The 15,552-nt window shown below is 44.6% G+C and overlaps 1 protein-coding gene across 1 annotated transcript in view; it reads left to right on the top strand.

The window, feature by feature from the left end:
* FAM81B (family with sequence similarity 81 member B) overlaps positions 1 to 15,008 on the top strand; it is a gene marked incomplete at both ends in the record, with an annotated part of 44,242 nt that extends 29,234 nt beyond the window's left edge. The window contains 5 exons of the mRNA XM_080362178.1: positions 2,921 to 3,050; positions 6,027 to 6,133; positions 9,459 to 9,594; positions 12,389 to 12,584; positions 14,902 to 15,008. Coding sequence (XP_080218304.1) covers positions 2,921 to 3,050; positions 6,027 to 6,133; positions 9,459 to 9,594; positions 12,389 to 12,584; positions 14,902 to 15,008 — 676 coding nt within the window. The remainder of the gene's footprint in view (positions 1 to 2,920; positions 3,051 to 6,026; positions 6,134 to 9,458; positions 9,595 to 12,388; positions 12,585 to 14,901) is intronic.
* Between the last annotated feature and the right edge of the window lie 544 nt (positions 15,009 to 15,552).

The following is a 15,552-nucleotide window of genomic DNA, read 5'->3' as shown; positions in this document are numbered from 1 at the left end:
ATTTAACTGGTTTGCACATAATAATGATATTATGTGCAGGGGAAGTGAGACGTGGGCAGGACCAGAGGCTGAAGGCGCATCAGCAGTGCTGAGGGTCTTTGCAAAGCTTGACACGTCTGCAGGTCCCAGTCTCAGTTCTGGTCCGTCAGGCTACAGCGATGCAGATGTAGTCGCATTAACCCCACGCTGCAAGCCTAGTTCTTGGGTTTTTTGGATTCTAACATCAAACCTTCTATTTTAAGTATTCTCTGTAGAATATGTTCAGGTTTCTTTCTCTTGTAACTGAAGTTATGCCTTCATACTGCTACGGGTACATTAATTCTCATTCTCACAGAATCATGGAATAGTTTGTGTTGGAGGGAACTTCAGGTGTCCCCCAGTGCCCCCTGCCGTGACAGGGACATCTGCACCAGCTCAGGGTGCTCAGAGCCCCGTCCAGCCTGGCCTGGGGTGTCTCAGGGATGGTTCATCCACCACCTCTCTGGGTACCTGGCACAGGCTCTCACCACCCTCAGGACAACAATTCCTTCCTCATGTCCGGCCTGAATCTCCCTCCTTTAGTTTAAATCATCACCCCTTGTCCTGTCACAACAGGCCCTGCTCTAAAGTCTGTCCCATCTTTCTCATCAGCTCCTTTTAAGCACTGAAAGGTGCACTAAGGTGTCCCGGAGCTTCTCTTCTCCAGCTGAACAGCCCAGCTCTGTCACCTGTCCCCAGCAGAGCTGTTCTCACACTGTGCACGTCTCATAGGCCCTTGTAATTTCTGCCTTGGGTGGGATTTTCCTAAGGGAGCCCTGAGCCCCCATCCCTGGTCTCTGTGGGAAGACTCAGCCTGTGTGCAGGTGCAGCCACCGCCCCAGCATCTCCACTGCAGCCTCTTTTCATTTATGCACATCTACCTCAACATCCCCACCAGCTGTCCAGCTTCAAGAAGCCTCCAGCCCCTTGTGTTGTGTTCCTGTGTCCTGGAACCCTTCATCCCCCAGCATCATGGTTCCCTCACACCTTCCCCTTACAGAATCCCAGAATGTGAGGGGTTGGAAGGGCCCTGGAAAGCTCACCCAGTGCAATCCCCCCATGGAGCAGGAACACCCAGATGAGGTTACACAGGAAGGTGTCCAGGCGGGTTGGAATGTCTGCACAGAAGGAGACTCCACAACCCCCTGGGCAGCCTGGGCCAGGCTCTGACACCCTCACCCTCAACAAGTTGCTTCTCCTCTTTCAGTGGAACCTCCTGTGTTCCAGTTTGCACCCATTGCCCCTTGTCCTGTCCCTGGTTGTCACCAGCAGAGCCTGGCTCCATCCTCCTGACACTGCCCCTTTCCATCTTGATCCCCAGGAATGAGTCCCCCCTCAGTGTCCTCTTGTCCAGCTCCAGAGCCCCAGCTCCCTCAGCCTTTCCTCACCCGGGAGATGCTCCACTCCCTGCAGCATCTTGGTGGCTGCGCTGGACTCTCTGCAGCAGTTCCCTGTCCTGCTGGAACTGAGGGGCCACAGCTGGACACGATAAACCAGCTCCTGGTTTGCTCTCCAGGTTTGCAGCCAGCTCTGGAGCATTCCCCTCCCTCTCCACATCCATGTTCACCTTCTCAGGTATTTTGTAGTTTTTTTCCAAATCAGTGTTTTCTTTCGATCGAAGTTCTGGCCTTTGTACAAAGCCTCTATTATCTGCAGTATTTTTATTTTTTTATATCCTTGATCTACACGCTCCGTAGGTGTATCACAATATCTAAGCATCACCAAGAGATGACAAAAAGCTGGTCTATTTAAACTGTCAAACTTCTCTTCAGATCTTTTATCTGTCAACAGCACCCACTTTATTCAGTGGTCGTGCTTTAGAGGATAATTTCTCTGGCATTTTAAAACTTTACTATTTTCCTCACTCAACTCCTATTCTGTTATTTTTATTAAATTGTTCACTGTTTTGCAGCCTTCAGTTATGTTTTGTTCCACACTCTGGTTTTAAGTAGTACTGGCACTGGGGCTGACAGTCAGTCCTGCGTAACAGCCTGAAGGATCGCTGCAAGAGGGGAAATCTGTGTCTCCTTGCTCATGATAAGTATATGTATGATATTATATGTCTATTTACTTATACACTGAAGAAAGTATTCTTGCTTATGTTAAAAAATATATATTTTTTAATATATGGACATGTATACATATACACTATACATACAAAATACGTGTTTGTGTATATATATCTACACATGAAAAACAGGGGTTGAAACAGCCATTTATTCTGCCTGGAAAGGGTGGCTGGTTGCATGGTACTCAATCTCTGACTGCTCAATTAATGCCACCACTCTCGCATCACTCATTTGTTCATTTTAAATGTGATGAGATATTTTGGTGATTGCAACTGAAAGAGTCTAAATAGCAAACTGCAAATGCTCCTTACAAAACACCAAACTTTTGGGGTCTAAAAGGGATCTTCCCCAACATCTGTGTTCGGCCCACGGGGGCTGCAGACTGGGGTGGTTGTGTCTCTCCAGGTCAGCATCCAAAATCTGGGGGTGCCCGGAGTGAAGATCACGCTCTCGATTTACACTTCAGATTTAATTTGATCTATTTTATTGAGATTGGCTAGTGGGAAATCAGGGGGACTCAGTCGGGTAGGCTGAGCTGTGGGCACAATAAGGGGGTCTGCAGCACTAGGAGCCCACAGGCATCACTGCTGCAGGGTAGAACATTGCCGCTGGCTGATCGTCCTTCCTCATCACTTCCAGCAGCATTTTAATGGGCAGTAACATCTGGAAGCAAATCGGGGATCAGGGTGGTTGTCTCTGCCTATTTGCTACTCCCCCAGATGGTCCTGGGGGTCTGGATTTGATCCAGCAGCAGCACATGGAGACCAGCATCGGTCCTCAGCCACCCTCCAGCACCGCTGTCAGCGGCTCTCCTGTCTCTGGTTTGGCTGCAGATGCGAGGCAAGCATTGCGAAGCTGTCGGGAGACATCAGTATTATCAGGCATGAGGCCCAGAAGACTGAGAAAGAGATTTATGGCCTTCACTCTGCACTCAAAAACTGTGTTAGTGATTTTGAGAAGAAGGTGAGTACAATACTTGGTGAGATAGATCTGTCTATCTATCTACCTGTCTGTCGATCTATCTATCTATCTATCTATCTATCCATCCATCCATCCATCCATCCATCTACCTATCTATCTTCCTTTCCTAATTGCTGAACAATTTTAAAGGCTGATATGGTATTTAACAGTGTATCATGACATCTATTATAAAACATACCATGGAATGGTAGTGGCATTTATAATAGATGTAAGGTGATAACGGATAAGGAAAATATTCCAGGGTTTGGAGATCCTCACATTGTAAATGGCTGATTACACTTTCCCAATATCGTTTATGAGTCCCTTGAACTCATCAGATCATGACTCTGGTTCAGGAGCATCTGGAACTTTCCGTTCACAGGATCATAGAATAACAGGTCAGAAGGGATCACAGGGATTGTCTGGTCCAGCTTTTCTTGGCAAATAAAAACGCTGCAGTTGCAGGGATTTTGGAGTTAAAGAAGGCCATCTAAATCTTCTGGGTTTTCTTTATTTATGTTATACTCTGGTATTAAATATAATCTCATTACCACATTTTGACTGCAACCCTGCTGCACAAGGCACAGTGCCAGCGTCATGTACCTTGCCTAGCCAAGGTCGTCTTCTCCAAAGAAAAATTACCCATGACAGAACTTTAACAGAGATATCTTACCTGGAATTCTGTCGATGCTTGAGCATCTGTCTCCTTGAATACTTGTAAAAAATGTTCTTCTTCACCTGGAAATGGGGAACGGAGCAGATGCGTGTGTCAGTCACACAAAACGGTACTCAAAATCTTGTAAAAAAAGGATAGACGTTGAACAGGATGGAGAAGCAACTTCCTCAGCTGAAAAGGGAAAATTAATCCTCACATGGTTGTAGGAAAGAAGAAAGGAAAGGATTTCCGAAAAGGAGCCAGGTGTTCCTGTGAAGGAAGAAGGTACCAAGTCAGTGTAAGGGTCTTCATTGACACCTTTTTGACATTGACACGTTTTTGACATTGACACCCTTTTGACATTGACATGCCACAGCTACCAAAAAACCCCATGATTTTTTGTGCTTTCTTGGTGTAAAATCTCTGAAGAAAATTGCTGGGTTTTGATGTCCTCCTAAAGTTTACATTAACAGGGGGTAGGCAGGCTGAATCTCTTATGTCTCGCATCATATTGCCCTTGAAGATCCAGTGTCTACTTGCAGCAGCAGGTTAAACAGCCCAGAGAAAAGTCCTGGAGGGTGAGGCTGTCGGAGAAACAGGTTTCTGGTGGGTTCCAGTGTCCTGAGTCACTTGCATGCCACGTTCCAGAGGCAGGTGGACGACCAACGTGAAATAGCAGACGCTGTTGCTGGAGCATCCGCAGTGTTTCCACGCTGCATCTCCGATGCATGGGGAGCCCTCAGCTCTGCGCCCGCACACCGGCTGTGATGTGCAAAGCCAGATGTTTGCAGATGATGGGCCAGCAGCTCAGGGCCCTGGTTTGCCAGAACTTCTGAGGGCCGAAATCACAGCTCTTAGATGGGATGTTTTCCAGCATAACCTGCTTACACGGACTGATGTAGTCAGGTCAAGGGGGAGAACAGACATGTGTCCATCCCTGCAGGACATGGGATTCTTTGCTTCACTACATGAGTCCTCCTTGTTCTCTGAATCCTGCCTGAGGGCACTGAGCCCACAGGTCAGGTTGCTGAATCACAGGATCACAGAATAGTTTGGGATGGAAGGCACTTTCAAAGCTCATCTGGTCCAACCCCTGCCATGGGCACCTTCTATTCCCCTCTCCCCAGCAATGAATGTTCCCCTGGCGAGGGCATCTCCAGCCACAGAACTGTGGGAGAGCACCAGGTACCTGGGACACCCCACAACCCAGAGACTGAGGGTCTGCGCAGAGCTGGGGATGCACATCCCAGCCTGGACATGGCACGGGAGGGGGAAGCTTTGAGCAGGTTCACCAGGTGACATCTTGGTGCTGCAGACATTTGGTGAGAGATCGGCCATGAGCCGCCATGTGCGCTCGCAGCCCAGAAGCCAATGGTGCCCTGGGCTGCATCCCCAGCCCCGTGGGCAGCAGGTTTGGGGGATCCTGCCCCTCTGCTCCGCTCTGCTGAGACCCCCCTGCAGTGCTGGTCCAGCTCTGGGTCCTCAGCACAGACACACATGGAGCTGCTGGAGGGGGGCCAGAGGAGCCCCAGGAATGACCCGAGGCTGGAGCAGCTCTGCTGGGGACAGGTGACAGAGCTGGGCTGTTCAGCTGGAGAACAGAAGCTCCGGGACACCTTAGTGCACCTTTCAGTGCTTAAAAGGGGCCTATGAGAAAGATGGGACAGACTTTTGATAAGGGCCTGTTGTGACAGGACAAGGGGTGATGGTTTAAACTAAAGGAGGGAGATTCAGGCCGGACATGAGGAAGGAATTGTTGTCCTGAGGGTGGTGAGAGCCTGTGCCAGGTACCCAGAGAGGTGGTGGATGAACCATCCCTGAGACACCCCAGGCCAGGCTGGACGGGCTCTGAGCACCCTGAGCTGGTGCAGATGTCCCTGTCATGGCAGGGGAATGGGGAGCTGGGGAGGGCCCTGCGACACAAACCATCTGTGATTCTCTTCACACTTCTTGGGATCCCATGTGGTGCTGGATAGTCAACATTTGGAACTTGTCTGTGCTTTCAGGGATTCATCCTGTGGTTCTGGACACCCCTGGGCAGGTTTAAATGGTGCCCAGTGTCTTGTTCAATTAACAAGTTCATTCCTTGCCCGTGCATGTAGCAGCGAAGCCTGAATCAACAAAGCCTTTGAGTCCAGCAGGTCTTGGTGACTCTGAGCTCAATATTCAGGTTTACCGCATTAAGTTATTTGGGAGAAAACTTCATTTTTGTGTAGCTGTACCTCGATAGCTGTTTTTTTGTTTTGTCTTGCAATCATAATGTGTATTTAAACGTAAGTGCTCAGTGTGGCTCATAAAGGCATTCTCTGTTGAATTCTCATTAGGTAATGCAGCTATTAGGCAAGATAGAGGCTTCCAACTCTGATCAAAGCTTGACTTTAAAGACAGTCCAGGGAGATCAACATCACGAATTGCAGCTTCTGGATTTCAAGTAGGTGATGGAGGGTTTTTCATTATGATAATTCACCCTGAATGCTTTAGTGTGATGAACAGGTTGCCATGAAACAGCAAAACAAACCCGATAATTAGCATCCATTCAAAACACAGAGAGAAGGTTAATGAAAATCTATGCCATAAAATAATGAAAATACATAATGAAAGTATATTGTCTTGCGAGCTAATTGTTAAAATGAGGCGCTAAATGGCACCCTGTGAGAAGAAAGGTATGATACCAATTAACTTCTTATACTTAAAAGAAAGGCATGAAATACAAAATGCTATTTACCATTATAATTGGGACTAATTGGTGACTTGCCTAATACGCAGAACAAGACATTTTCTTTACGCACTTGCACTCTGCCCATTTATGAAGAAACTTGGGCACAAGGTGAAAGCAGCTGCAGAGCCTCATATGACGATAGATTTGTGATTAGTTTCTTGCTTCTGCAATGTAATTTTCCTGTTCTAGCTGCAGAAGTACTTTCAGGGTGCCATTTTAATCTTGATGAGTTTTAGAAAGGGAAGGATGAAATGAATAAAAGTATCTGGCATCCGTATTCAGAACAATGCAAAACAGCCCGGCATTGAATAGCAAAGGCAGCACAAATAATTTAAAATGTAATTATAATAATCCTGCAATAACAATATTTCAAAGGCAACAGTTTCCCATCTTTAAAGTGGTGAAGTAGTTGAATAAAGATTTCTTTTAATAAGGATTCTATCTGAATTGTATTCAGAGGTAAAAAAAAGGCTAGAACTTTAAACAGCAGAAAGTTCTCATCAAGAGAACAGGAAAAGAAATGGGGGTGAATAGAGAAATAACAGCAATGAACTAAAACCGGGAAAAAGGAAGAACAGGGAGACAGAGAGCAGTGAGCAGTGGAGATTGAGACGGTACAAAAGGCACAAGAAATGGAACCAAAACAAGAGGGGAGGGAAATGGAACAATGCCAGAAAAGACAGAAATTTGAAAACTGAATTAAAGTAAATGCTGAGTTTCTCAAGAGTTAATGAGACCTGACTGAAATTGCCATCAGAAACAGGAAACCTGAGAAGAGGTGGCTTTCAAGACACTGAGATGTGCTGCCGTTGTCTATCCAACATAAAACCCAAAATTATTATTTACCTAATGTTCACATTCTATTCCTGTTAACATAAAATTTAATGAAAACAGCATGCCCTTTGGGAAATGTCTGTCTCCTTTTATATTGCTCCTTTAAAAGTCTACCAGGTTTATGTGTTGCTTTTATAGAGCTGAAGTAAAATTTAGCTTGTGGAACAGACTGGGGCTTCCACATAAATCTTGACACATTTAAATCGTCTTTAAAGCCCTGAGTCAACTCTTCAGCTGTGTGGGTTCCAGTCATCTCTGACCGCACCCTGGAACTTGAACTGTAAATGTACAAACCGATATTGTTACTGAAAACTGGATGGATTTTAAACGTATTTCAGGATTTCACGGGAATCGTGCCTTGCTCAGAAATTGAGCCCTTCGCAGAGGGGTGGATGCTTATCCTTCCACCCGTAATAGTTGTATTCAACCGCACAAAGCCGATTCAATTGCCAATCGGTCTATTTTCACATATTAAAATTTATTGTAGCACTACCTGAGTTTGCTTTTATTAAATATCCACGGCTGTCCCCTTATCAATATTTCAGGGCTTTGCTGGACTAAAGACTGTGGCCAATCATCTGCCCCAAAGGAAGTTTCAAGCAGAGTAAAACACAGAACTGTTTTGTTATCAATAAGAAATTATGTTGTAATTATAACTATTATGTATTATTAGTGCTGATAATAATGATTGTACTATTAAGAATCATCCTGCCACTATCAGGCTTGTCCCTCAGGAGTTGTGTCCCAGCCACTGTCACACGCTGGCCTCAGTTTGTGGGTTTTTCACCCTTCATACACAATTATTGCAGTTTTATCTGAACCACACGAGCTGTGTAACCTCATGTAACTGCTGGTGTGGCTCATCACATTTTCAATATTCACTAAACGACCTTTTTAAATGTTGTGCTAATTATTTCTGTAGTTCTTCCCATTCGTCCCAAGCCAGACTTGGACTGGTTGCCAGGTCCTTTCTAAGTTGCTCAAATACAGTCTCACACAACTTATTTGTAAGTATTTCCCCCTTTTCCAACTTTGGAGAAATCGGAGCAAAGTCAAATTCCAGCTGCTAGCTACATGAGCTTTAGTTTTGAACTAAAATGAGTAAGAGCGATGAGCTGACCTAACAGGCTACTTGTATAGAAGATCTTGAAATGACACTCTCTATAGCAAACTGCAATAACATATCACTTAGAGAGATTTTGCTATCGTTAATTTATTTTTTAATCACATCTACAGCAACTGCTGCTGGAAATTATCACTTCATTAGACTGACACAAAGCTGTCGTTAATCACAGTGTATAAAAGATGCTTTCACTCCAACACCCTGTAGAAAAGTGATATTAAATATTAGAAGTGCTGCAAGCATTAAGTCCAGTTCTAAAATCTTGCTCTTCACCTGTTGATTTGTACCCCGAGGCCCAAGCAAGTTTAAAGTATTCATTGCTTTAATGAAAGCACATGTTAGAAATAAATACAATTACATCAACATTTTTCATGACACTCTTACAGTCAAGTCATCTGTAAGCATGAATATATACATGCATGACCACAGCTTGGACCTGTGTTTACATCTTGTCATGTTCACGTGGTAAATTACCTGCTGCAGGATAAGAAAAGCAAAACCCAGACCACATAGTTCCCTGTAACTCGGTGTTTTCCTGCAGATTTGAGTGGAGCAGCGTTTGTTCGCCGCCCTTGCCCGCGGTTCCCATCTCCTCTGGGTGCTGTTGGTCTGTTCTCTCCAGCTCAGCTTTCATGTTTCCACCCAACTGATGCCTCAGAGGCAACTGTGCATTCTCCTTTTGTTTGCAATCTTTTAGTTATAATTTATTTTTCTTTAATCCTTAGAGATAAAACCACAAGCGATTTTGCTGCTCTCCCTGATGTCCAGCAGCGCAGTTAATATTCAATGGGATATTGTGCTTTTTTAATCAACTTCAAACAGAGTTAATTCAAGTAGGAAATGAACAGTTTTCAGCCCTCAGATATTTTCTTAGCATAGACCAAACTGCAGAAATCACATTTTGGCACGTAGGTACAACTTTCAAGGTAAGCATTAGTAAAATAATAAAGCTTAGGGCTTGTTAGAAAGCTACTTGGGAAATTTGGAGTAATTTAAACATTTTACTCAAGTGACTCAGGACTCCTCCATAAAACTGACTAAGTCTTAGTCTTGTTACTAAAAAAATAATACTAATTTTAGGTTGACAAGTATTCTGAGTGACTTCAGGGATCAGATACAAACTCATCGGAAGTGGACGGAAGCACAGTTGACACGGTCTGAAGAAGATCAAGCCCAGCATAGGCACCAGCTGCTGAACCTGGTGGAGGAGAGACTGGTAAGACCTTCTGGGACACCCAACCAGGGCACATCACCTTCAGGTGCCAAATCACGCACACAAAACCCGAGATCTAACACAAAACCGGGTGCCAGTCCGCAAAATGATGAGTTATGGAAATCACGTAATCATAGATTAATTTATTTTGGAAGGGTTCAACCGCTCTCTCAACCAGGACCAACAGTAAAGTCAGGGCTTGAGTGTCATGGTTGAGACGGACGAATGACATAAACCAAGTTCTTCCAGGATGAAATTAGTAGATGCCATTTATTGCCATGAGTGCATTTTTATACAGTTCTACCAATTCATGTGTCTCTTCACTATTGGTTACAAGTTACAGCACTAACATCTCATTGGCTATTTTTGCTATCATCAATGTTACTCTTCTGCTCCCTTCTCTCTCACGGGTACATCCTGAACATCTCCGGATACTCCTTTACTCCCATCTTTCTCACGGTAGGCCTTAATATCTTCAAGGCTAATTTCTGTTCCTATGCCATCCGTCACGGAATCCACGGACCCACTGTAGTCCCACACTTGGGTCTCACCTGAGTGATCTTTGTTGCTGAGGATGGAGATCTCACAACACTCTGGGCATCCTCAGTTCCAGCAGGACAGGGAACTGCTGCAGAGAGTCCAGCGCAGCCACCAAGATGCTGCAGGGAGTGGAGCATCTCCCGTGTGAGGAAAGGCTGAGGGAGCTGGGGCTCTGGAGCTGGACAAGAGGACACTGAGGGGGGACTCATTCCTGGGGATCAATATGGAAAGGGGCAGTGTCAGGAGGATGGAGCCAGGCTCTGCTGGTGACAACCAGGGACAGGACAAGGGGCAATGGGTGCAAACTGGAACACAGGAGGTTCCACTTAAATTTGAGAAGAAACTTCTTCATGGTGAGGGTGTCAGAGCCTGGCCCAGGCTGCCCAGGGGGTTGTGGAGTCTCCTTCTGTGCAGACATTCCAACCCACCTGGACACCTTCCTGTGTAACCTCATCTGGGTGTTCCTGCTCCATGGGGGGAATTGGACTAGATGATCTTTCAAGGTCCCTTCCAATCCCTAGCATTCTATTATTCTATGATTTTATGATCCCAGGAAACAAAATCTTCCCTGGTAATGGCACCGCTTCACATCTGCGTAACCCTGATGTACCCAACAGTGACACTGTCTTTTCCCAAAGGACTTACCGGTGCCAGCACTGAACACCACCCAGTTTCATCCATTGATAAGCTCAGAAAACAAAGGGACTGTCTGTGCAAATTCTGCGTGGTTTTAAACACAGACCAACCCTCACCACTCTGTGGTCAGTGTGTTAAAACGTGTTGTTTCACTTCCACAGCAGCAGTTAGTGCTTGGCACAGGATCAATACCTTCTAATTAATTCCTTCACAGCTTTTAAAGCTTTTCCTGCTTTGCTGTGTGCAGCTCACTCCACTTCAGTCTTCAAAAGCGACTGGAACACCATCACCTTGTCTTAGCACTGCTGATCAAACACCAGATTCAGACGTTTGGAACTAAAATGCTCTTGAGCTTTAATCTCCATTTATCCAGCCTGACGATGACCTCCTGTACTCAATCAACCAACACGTAGTGCAGCCAGGAAGATACCAAAACCATCAGCCGCTATCTCAAAGCTTCTGTTTGAATTCCTTTCCTCCACTAACAGTTTCTGGGATTATTTTGCAGAAAACACACAGATATATGCAGCTACTCTCCCCCAGGGGAGACTGCTGTACCAAAACAGGTAGAATTAACAGGAGCTAAAGCTTTCAAAGCCTTCTTAAATGGGTTGAGTAAGGCGTGCATTTATTTTTCTAAAGAAGGTTGAATGGTTTTCATAGAATCACAGGATGGTTTGTGTTGAAGGACCTCCCCAGCTCCCCATTCCCCTGCCATGGCAGGGACATCTGCACCAGCTCAGGGTGCTCAGAGCCCCGTCCAGCCTGGCCTGGGATGTCTCAGGGATGGTTCATCCACCACCTCTCTGGGTACCTGGCACAGGCTCTCACCAACCTCAGGACAACAATTTCCTCCTCGTGTCTGGTCTGAATCTCCCTCCTTTAGTTTAAACCATCACCCCTTGTCCTGTCACAACAGGCCCTGCTCAAAAGTCTGTCCCATCTTTCTCATGCGCCACTTTTAAGTGCAAAAAGGCCCCAATATGTTCTCCCTGGAGCTTCTGTTCTCCAGCTGAACAACCCCAATTTTGATCATATTGATCAGATTTGACCAGACTGATGGGCAAATAAAGAGTTGACCAGAGGACTCAGTGAAACCTGAAGACCAAGGAAGGTGCTCAGCTCAGGTCTGAGCAGGAGCAGTTGCCTCCAAGAGTTGTTCTGAGCTCAGAAGAGAGAGAGAGAGCACTGTTGGTCACCCCTCAGTTAGGACAGCTCTTACTGGGCTCAGCCTCACCGATGCCAGCAGTTAAGCTGGGTTTACACCACCGCGTTGCACCCCTTAGGTCAGGAAGCTTGGGCTTGAATGGGCACGCAAAGGCAACCTGAAACGCGTTGTCAGAGTTCGCAGTCTCGCATGACAAATCACTGGGTTTAAATGAATAAACAAATAAAATAACAACAATTTTAAAAGTTTCTTTGTCTCAGCACAGGCCCAGTTTCCCAGTTTATTTTGTTGGTTGTAGAAGGGAGGACAGACACATCCCCTGGGGTACCAGACCTCCCCTGCATTTATTCAGTCAGGCATGGGATTAGGAGTCAAGACTGATCGAACACAAGATTGGCAGAAGGCAGGTTAATGTGGGCATATTTAAAATGTCCTTGTGTTATGTATTTAAAGGAAAGAACAGAAAACAGAGTAGAAGAAAAGCTCCTACTTCTGTCGCTAAAGCTAGAACAAATGGATAAACCACAGAAATATGAGAAGCAGAAGAACCAGATGAAAAGTGATGAAAAAAACCTGCAGGCTAGAATCACCAGATTTGAAAGACAGATCTGGAAGGAGATTGAGGAGATCCAAAACGAATACAGATCAGGTGAGGAGGGGCTTTCACACAATTTTTTTTTTTTTAAATAAATATCTACCACAACTTACTGCTCCAGAAAATACTTTGCAGTAAAGACAGAAAGACATTGAAATGACTATTTCTCTCTCCCAAACCCCATTTGCAGATCTGTAAGGGTCAGCCCGCTTGTCTTTACAAACAGCCTGCATGAGATTTTCTCGCAGGTTGCTTTTGCTTCCTAAGAATCTCAAGGCAGGATAATTTAAAAGGCAATTTCAGAACCCATTTTCCTGATGTTTTAGAGTATTTCTCCTGTTAGCAAGGTCACTAACCTTCACGTGGAGGCATAGGTCGTTCCGTTCTGCACAGATCCTGCTGCTGTGACCATGCTTGATGGTTTTGTGCCATTTTCATCCTTCACTCCCCATTCTCAATCAGCAGTAGCTGCAGAAAGAGGCATCTGGATGAGCTACAGCTGCCCAGCACACACTGTATGTGGTGGGAGCGAGATGGGAAGCAGTCAGGTAACATCGCTGAACACACGGCAGCTGCTTCTTATGGGGACAATCACATCGATGTAGCTCACAGAGCACGAACTACATTACATTACCCATTTGCAATGATCTGACTTTCAGCAGCAATTAGAAAGGCTTTCACCTGGCACTGAGCACAAGGAAGATTTGCCCACCGTAACCCACCCTTCGTCACTCAAACCTAATTTATCAAAACACTTGCAGTTGGTAATGGACACATCAAAGAAACAAGAATCACTCATCCCTCTCTCCAAGGGAACAGATGGCTGAAAGTTGTTACCCGAGGGATTCACATCTTACATGTTCTCACTTCAAACTCAAGCATCTGGTTCTCGTCTTCCAAGCCGTCTGTGATCGAGGACCCCAGTTCTTTACTTCAGCTCTGACTCCTTCATGATCCACAGCCCACCTGCTCCAGGCAAACCAAGCTCTAAATAGCTCAGGTCTTCGTGCATCTTGAGAAGGGAATTCTTGGCTGTCTCCAAGACCATCTGAGTGAGCACAAGAGAGCATCTCAGGGAAAGCTGCAGCTAAGAGGAGCCAGAATTAAAGATTCCGATGCTGAGAGAGTTCTTAGCTCCAAATTCCTGCTTGCAGAAATAGGCAACAGAAGAGATCCATTTATAGCGAACTTTGGCCGTGCACATGTTCAAACCCAAGTCCAGGGATTTCTCTTTGCCATCGCAGTCCCCTGGTAGGGGCTGTCCCCAAAAAGTGGGGAGAGAGGCAGCCTCTGGGCTGTGTGTGTTTCAGCACAGATTGAAATCTTGGAAATCTGAGATGTGCCTGGAACTCACAAAATTCTAAGCAGTATGCAGTTTTTTGGTTGAATATTAAGTGAAGAAGGGACAAATTTAATCTATATTAAACAACCATTCCAAAAAGAAAAAACATGTCATCAGATGCCATGTTACAATGAGCACTTTCAGAGGGGGAAAAAAAAAAAAGAAAATAAAATAGAGGAAGAGAATGAATTTATCAATCCACTGTGAGGCTGATTGCTTGCTAATAAGTTAACATATATGTGACATGCTGGACAATTGTGAAGAGCTACTGTAACAGCTAGGTAACAGCAGCTCACAATTCTATTTTTCCAGTCTTCATTGACAATATTTTACTGTACATTGGTTTAAAAAATGTGCATCAGGTAGTCTGTAGCTCCATTTTGGAAAAAAGTCTGTCTGCATGCTCCCATTTCTCTCTTTTTCTACGCCTACAAACACCAACAGCTGGTGAAGCTGAGCTCCCATTCTCACAGAAGTGCAGGACAAACCAACATCCACCTCAGATGAAGTGTAATTCCTGTTTACATTTGGTATAACTCTGGAGATACATGGCACTAACCTCACTCTCTGGTGGGCAAACTGCAGAGCAAGTGTCAACATCCGATGAGAACACAGAGTCTCTGAGTAAAAATTAGACTGTGGACTTAAAAAAAGCCCAAACCAAGCAAAAAACGCCAGTGCTCAATGGGAGAACAAAATGTTATGAAGCTAGCAATAACTTTGGTTTTAAAGACAAACAGCATTTTCTTTATTCCACATCACAAATATGGTGTCAACTGCAGCTTACTGCTATGTGTATTTATGCGTTATATATTGTCCAATGTATTGGAAGGTAGGATTCCTATAGCAAGGAGCTTGCAACCCAAGCTGCTAATGCATGATATGGTATTCAGTAAAATGATGGAAAAAAAGTATATTTAATGTACTCTGTATTTATCATGGGTCAGAAACTTTTGCAAAGAAAAAGAAGGGTCTTTTAATGTATTGAAAACAACCACTACCTAATTAATTGTTCCTATTTTCTACCAGGATTCCAAGCTCTTCAGGAGTCTCTGGAGCTGCTTAAGCAAATACAAAACACAAAGCTGAAACTTGAAAAAAAGAAGATTCAGAAAGACATGAAAAAGATACAATGAAAGAAGAAGAGTGAACACCAAGAACAAGCTTTGTCAGCTCTTGCAGGTGCTCTCCAGTGAGAAGCAGCATTGGATTAAAGAAAGGACTCCTTAAACAGATCTGATTTTGTTCTCCCCTGTCCCCGAAGGATGTTATTGCTATTTATGATACTGTGCAGCCACAAAAATAACAGCTCTCTTAACACCAACAGTCATTTTTCACACCAATTTTACTACAGAATACTTCACTACAGAAGTTAAAGGACCGACTTAAAAAGCTACGAGTGATTTAATACAAAAGTATTCATATTATTTTAAGGACTTTAAGAAAATCAGCACTTAGTTGTTAAGTGTGGTTAGCCCAGTCCTGACATAAGCTACACTGGTTTTAGATTGGTGTAACTGTTGAGATCAGGTCTAGTAAATTCTTGCAGCCGCACATGAGGTGTATGTCATAATAGTGTTATGAAAAATGGTATAAAATATCTACTGATGCCTGATTTGGACCTATTGTATGTCACTGAATCATTAGAAGTAGCTAATAAATTTGGTACAGGTGACAAAA

The sequence above is a fragment of the Nesoenas mayeri genome (genome assembly GCF_963082525.1).
Source record: "Nesoenas mayeri genome assembly, chromosome: Z".
Classification (NCBI taxonomy): Eukaryota; Metazoa; Chordata; class Aves; order Columbiformes; family Columbidae; genus Nesoenas; species Nesoenas mayeri.
This window is presented reverse-complemented; position numbering and strand designations above follow the sequence as displayed.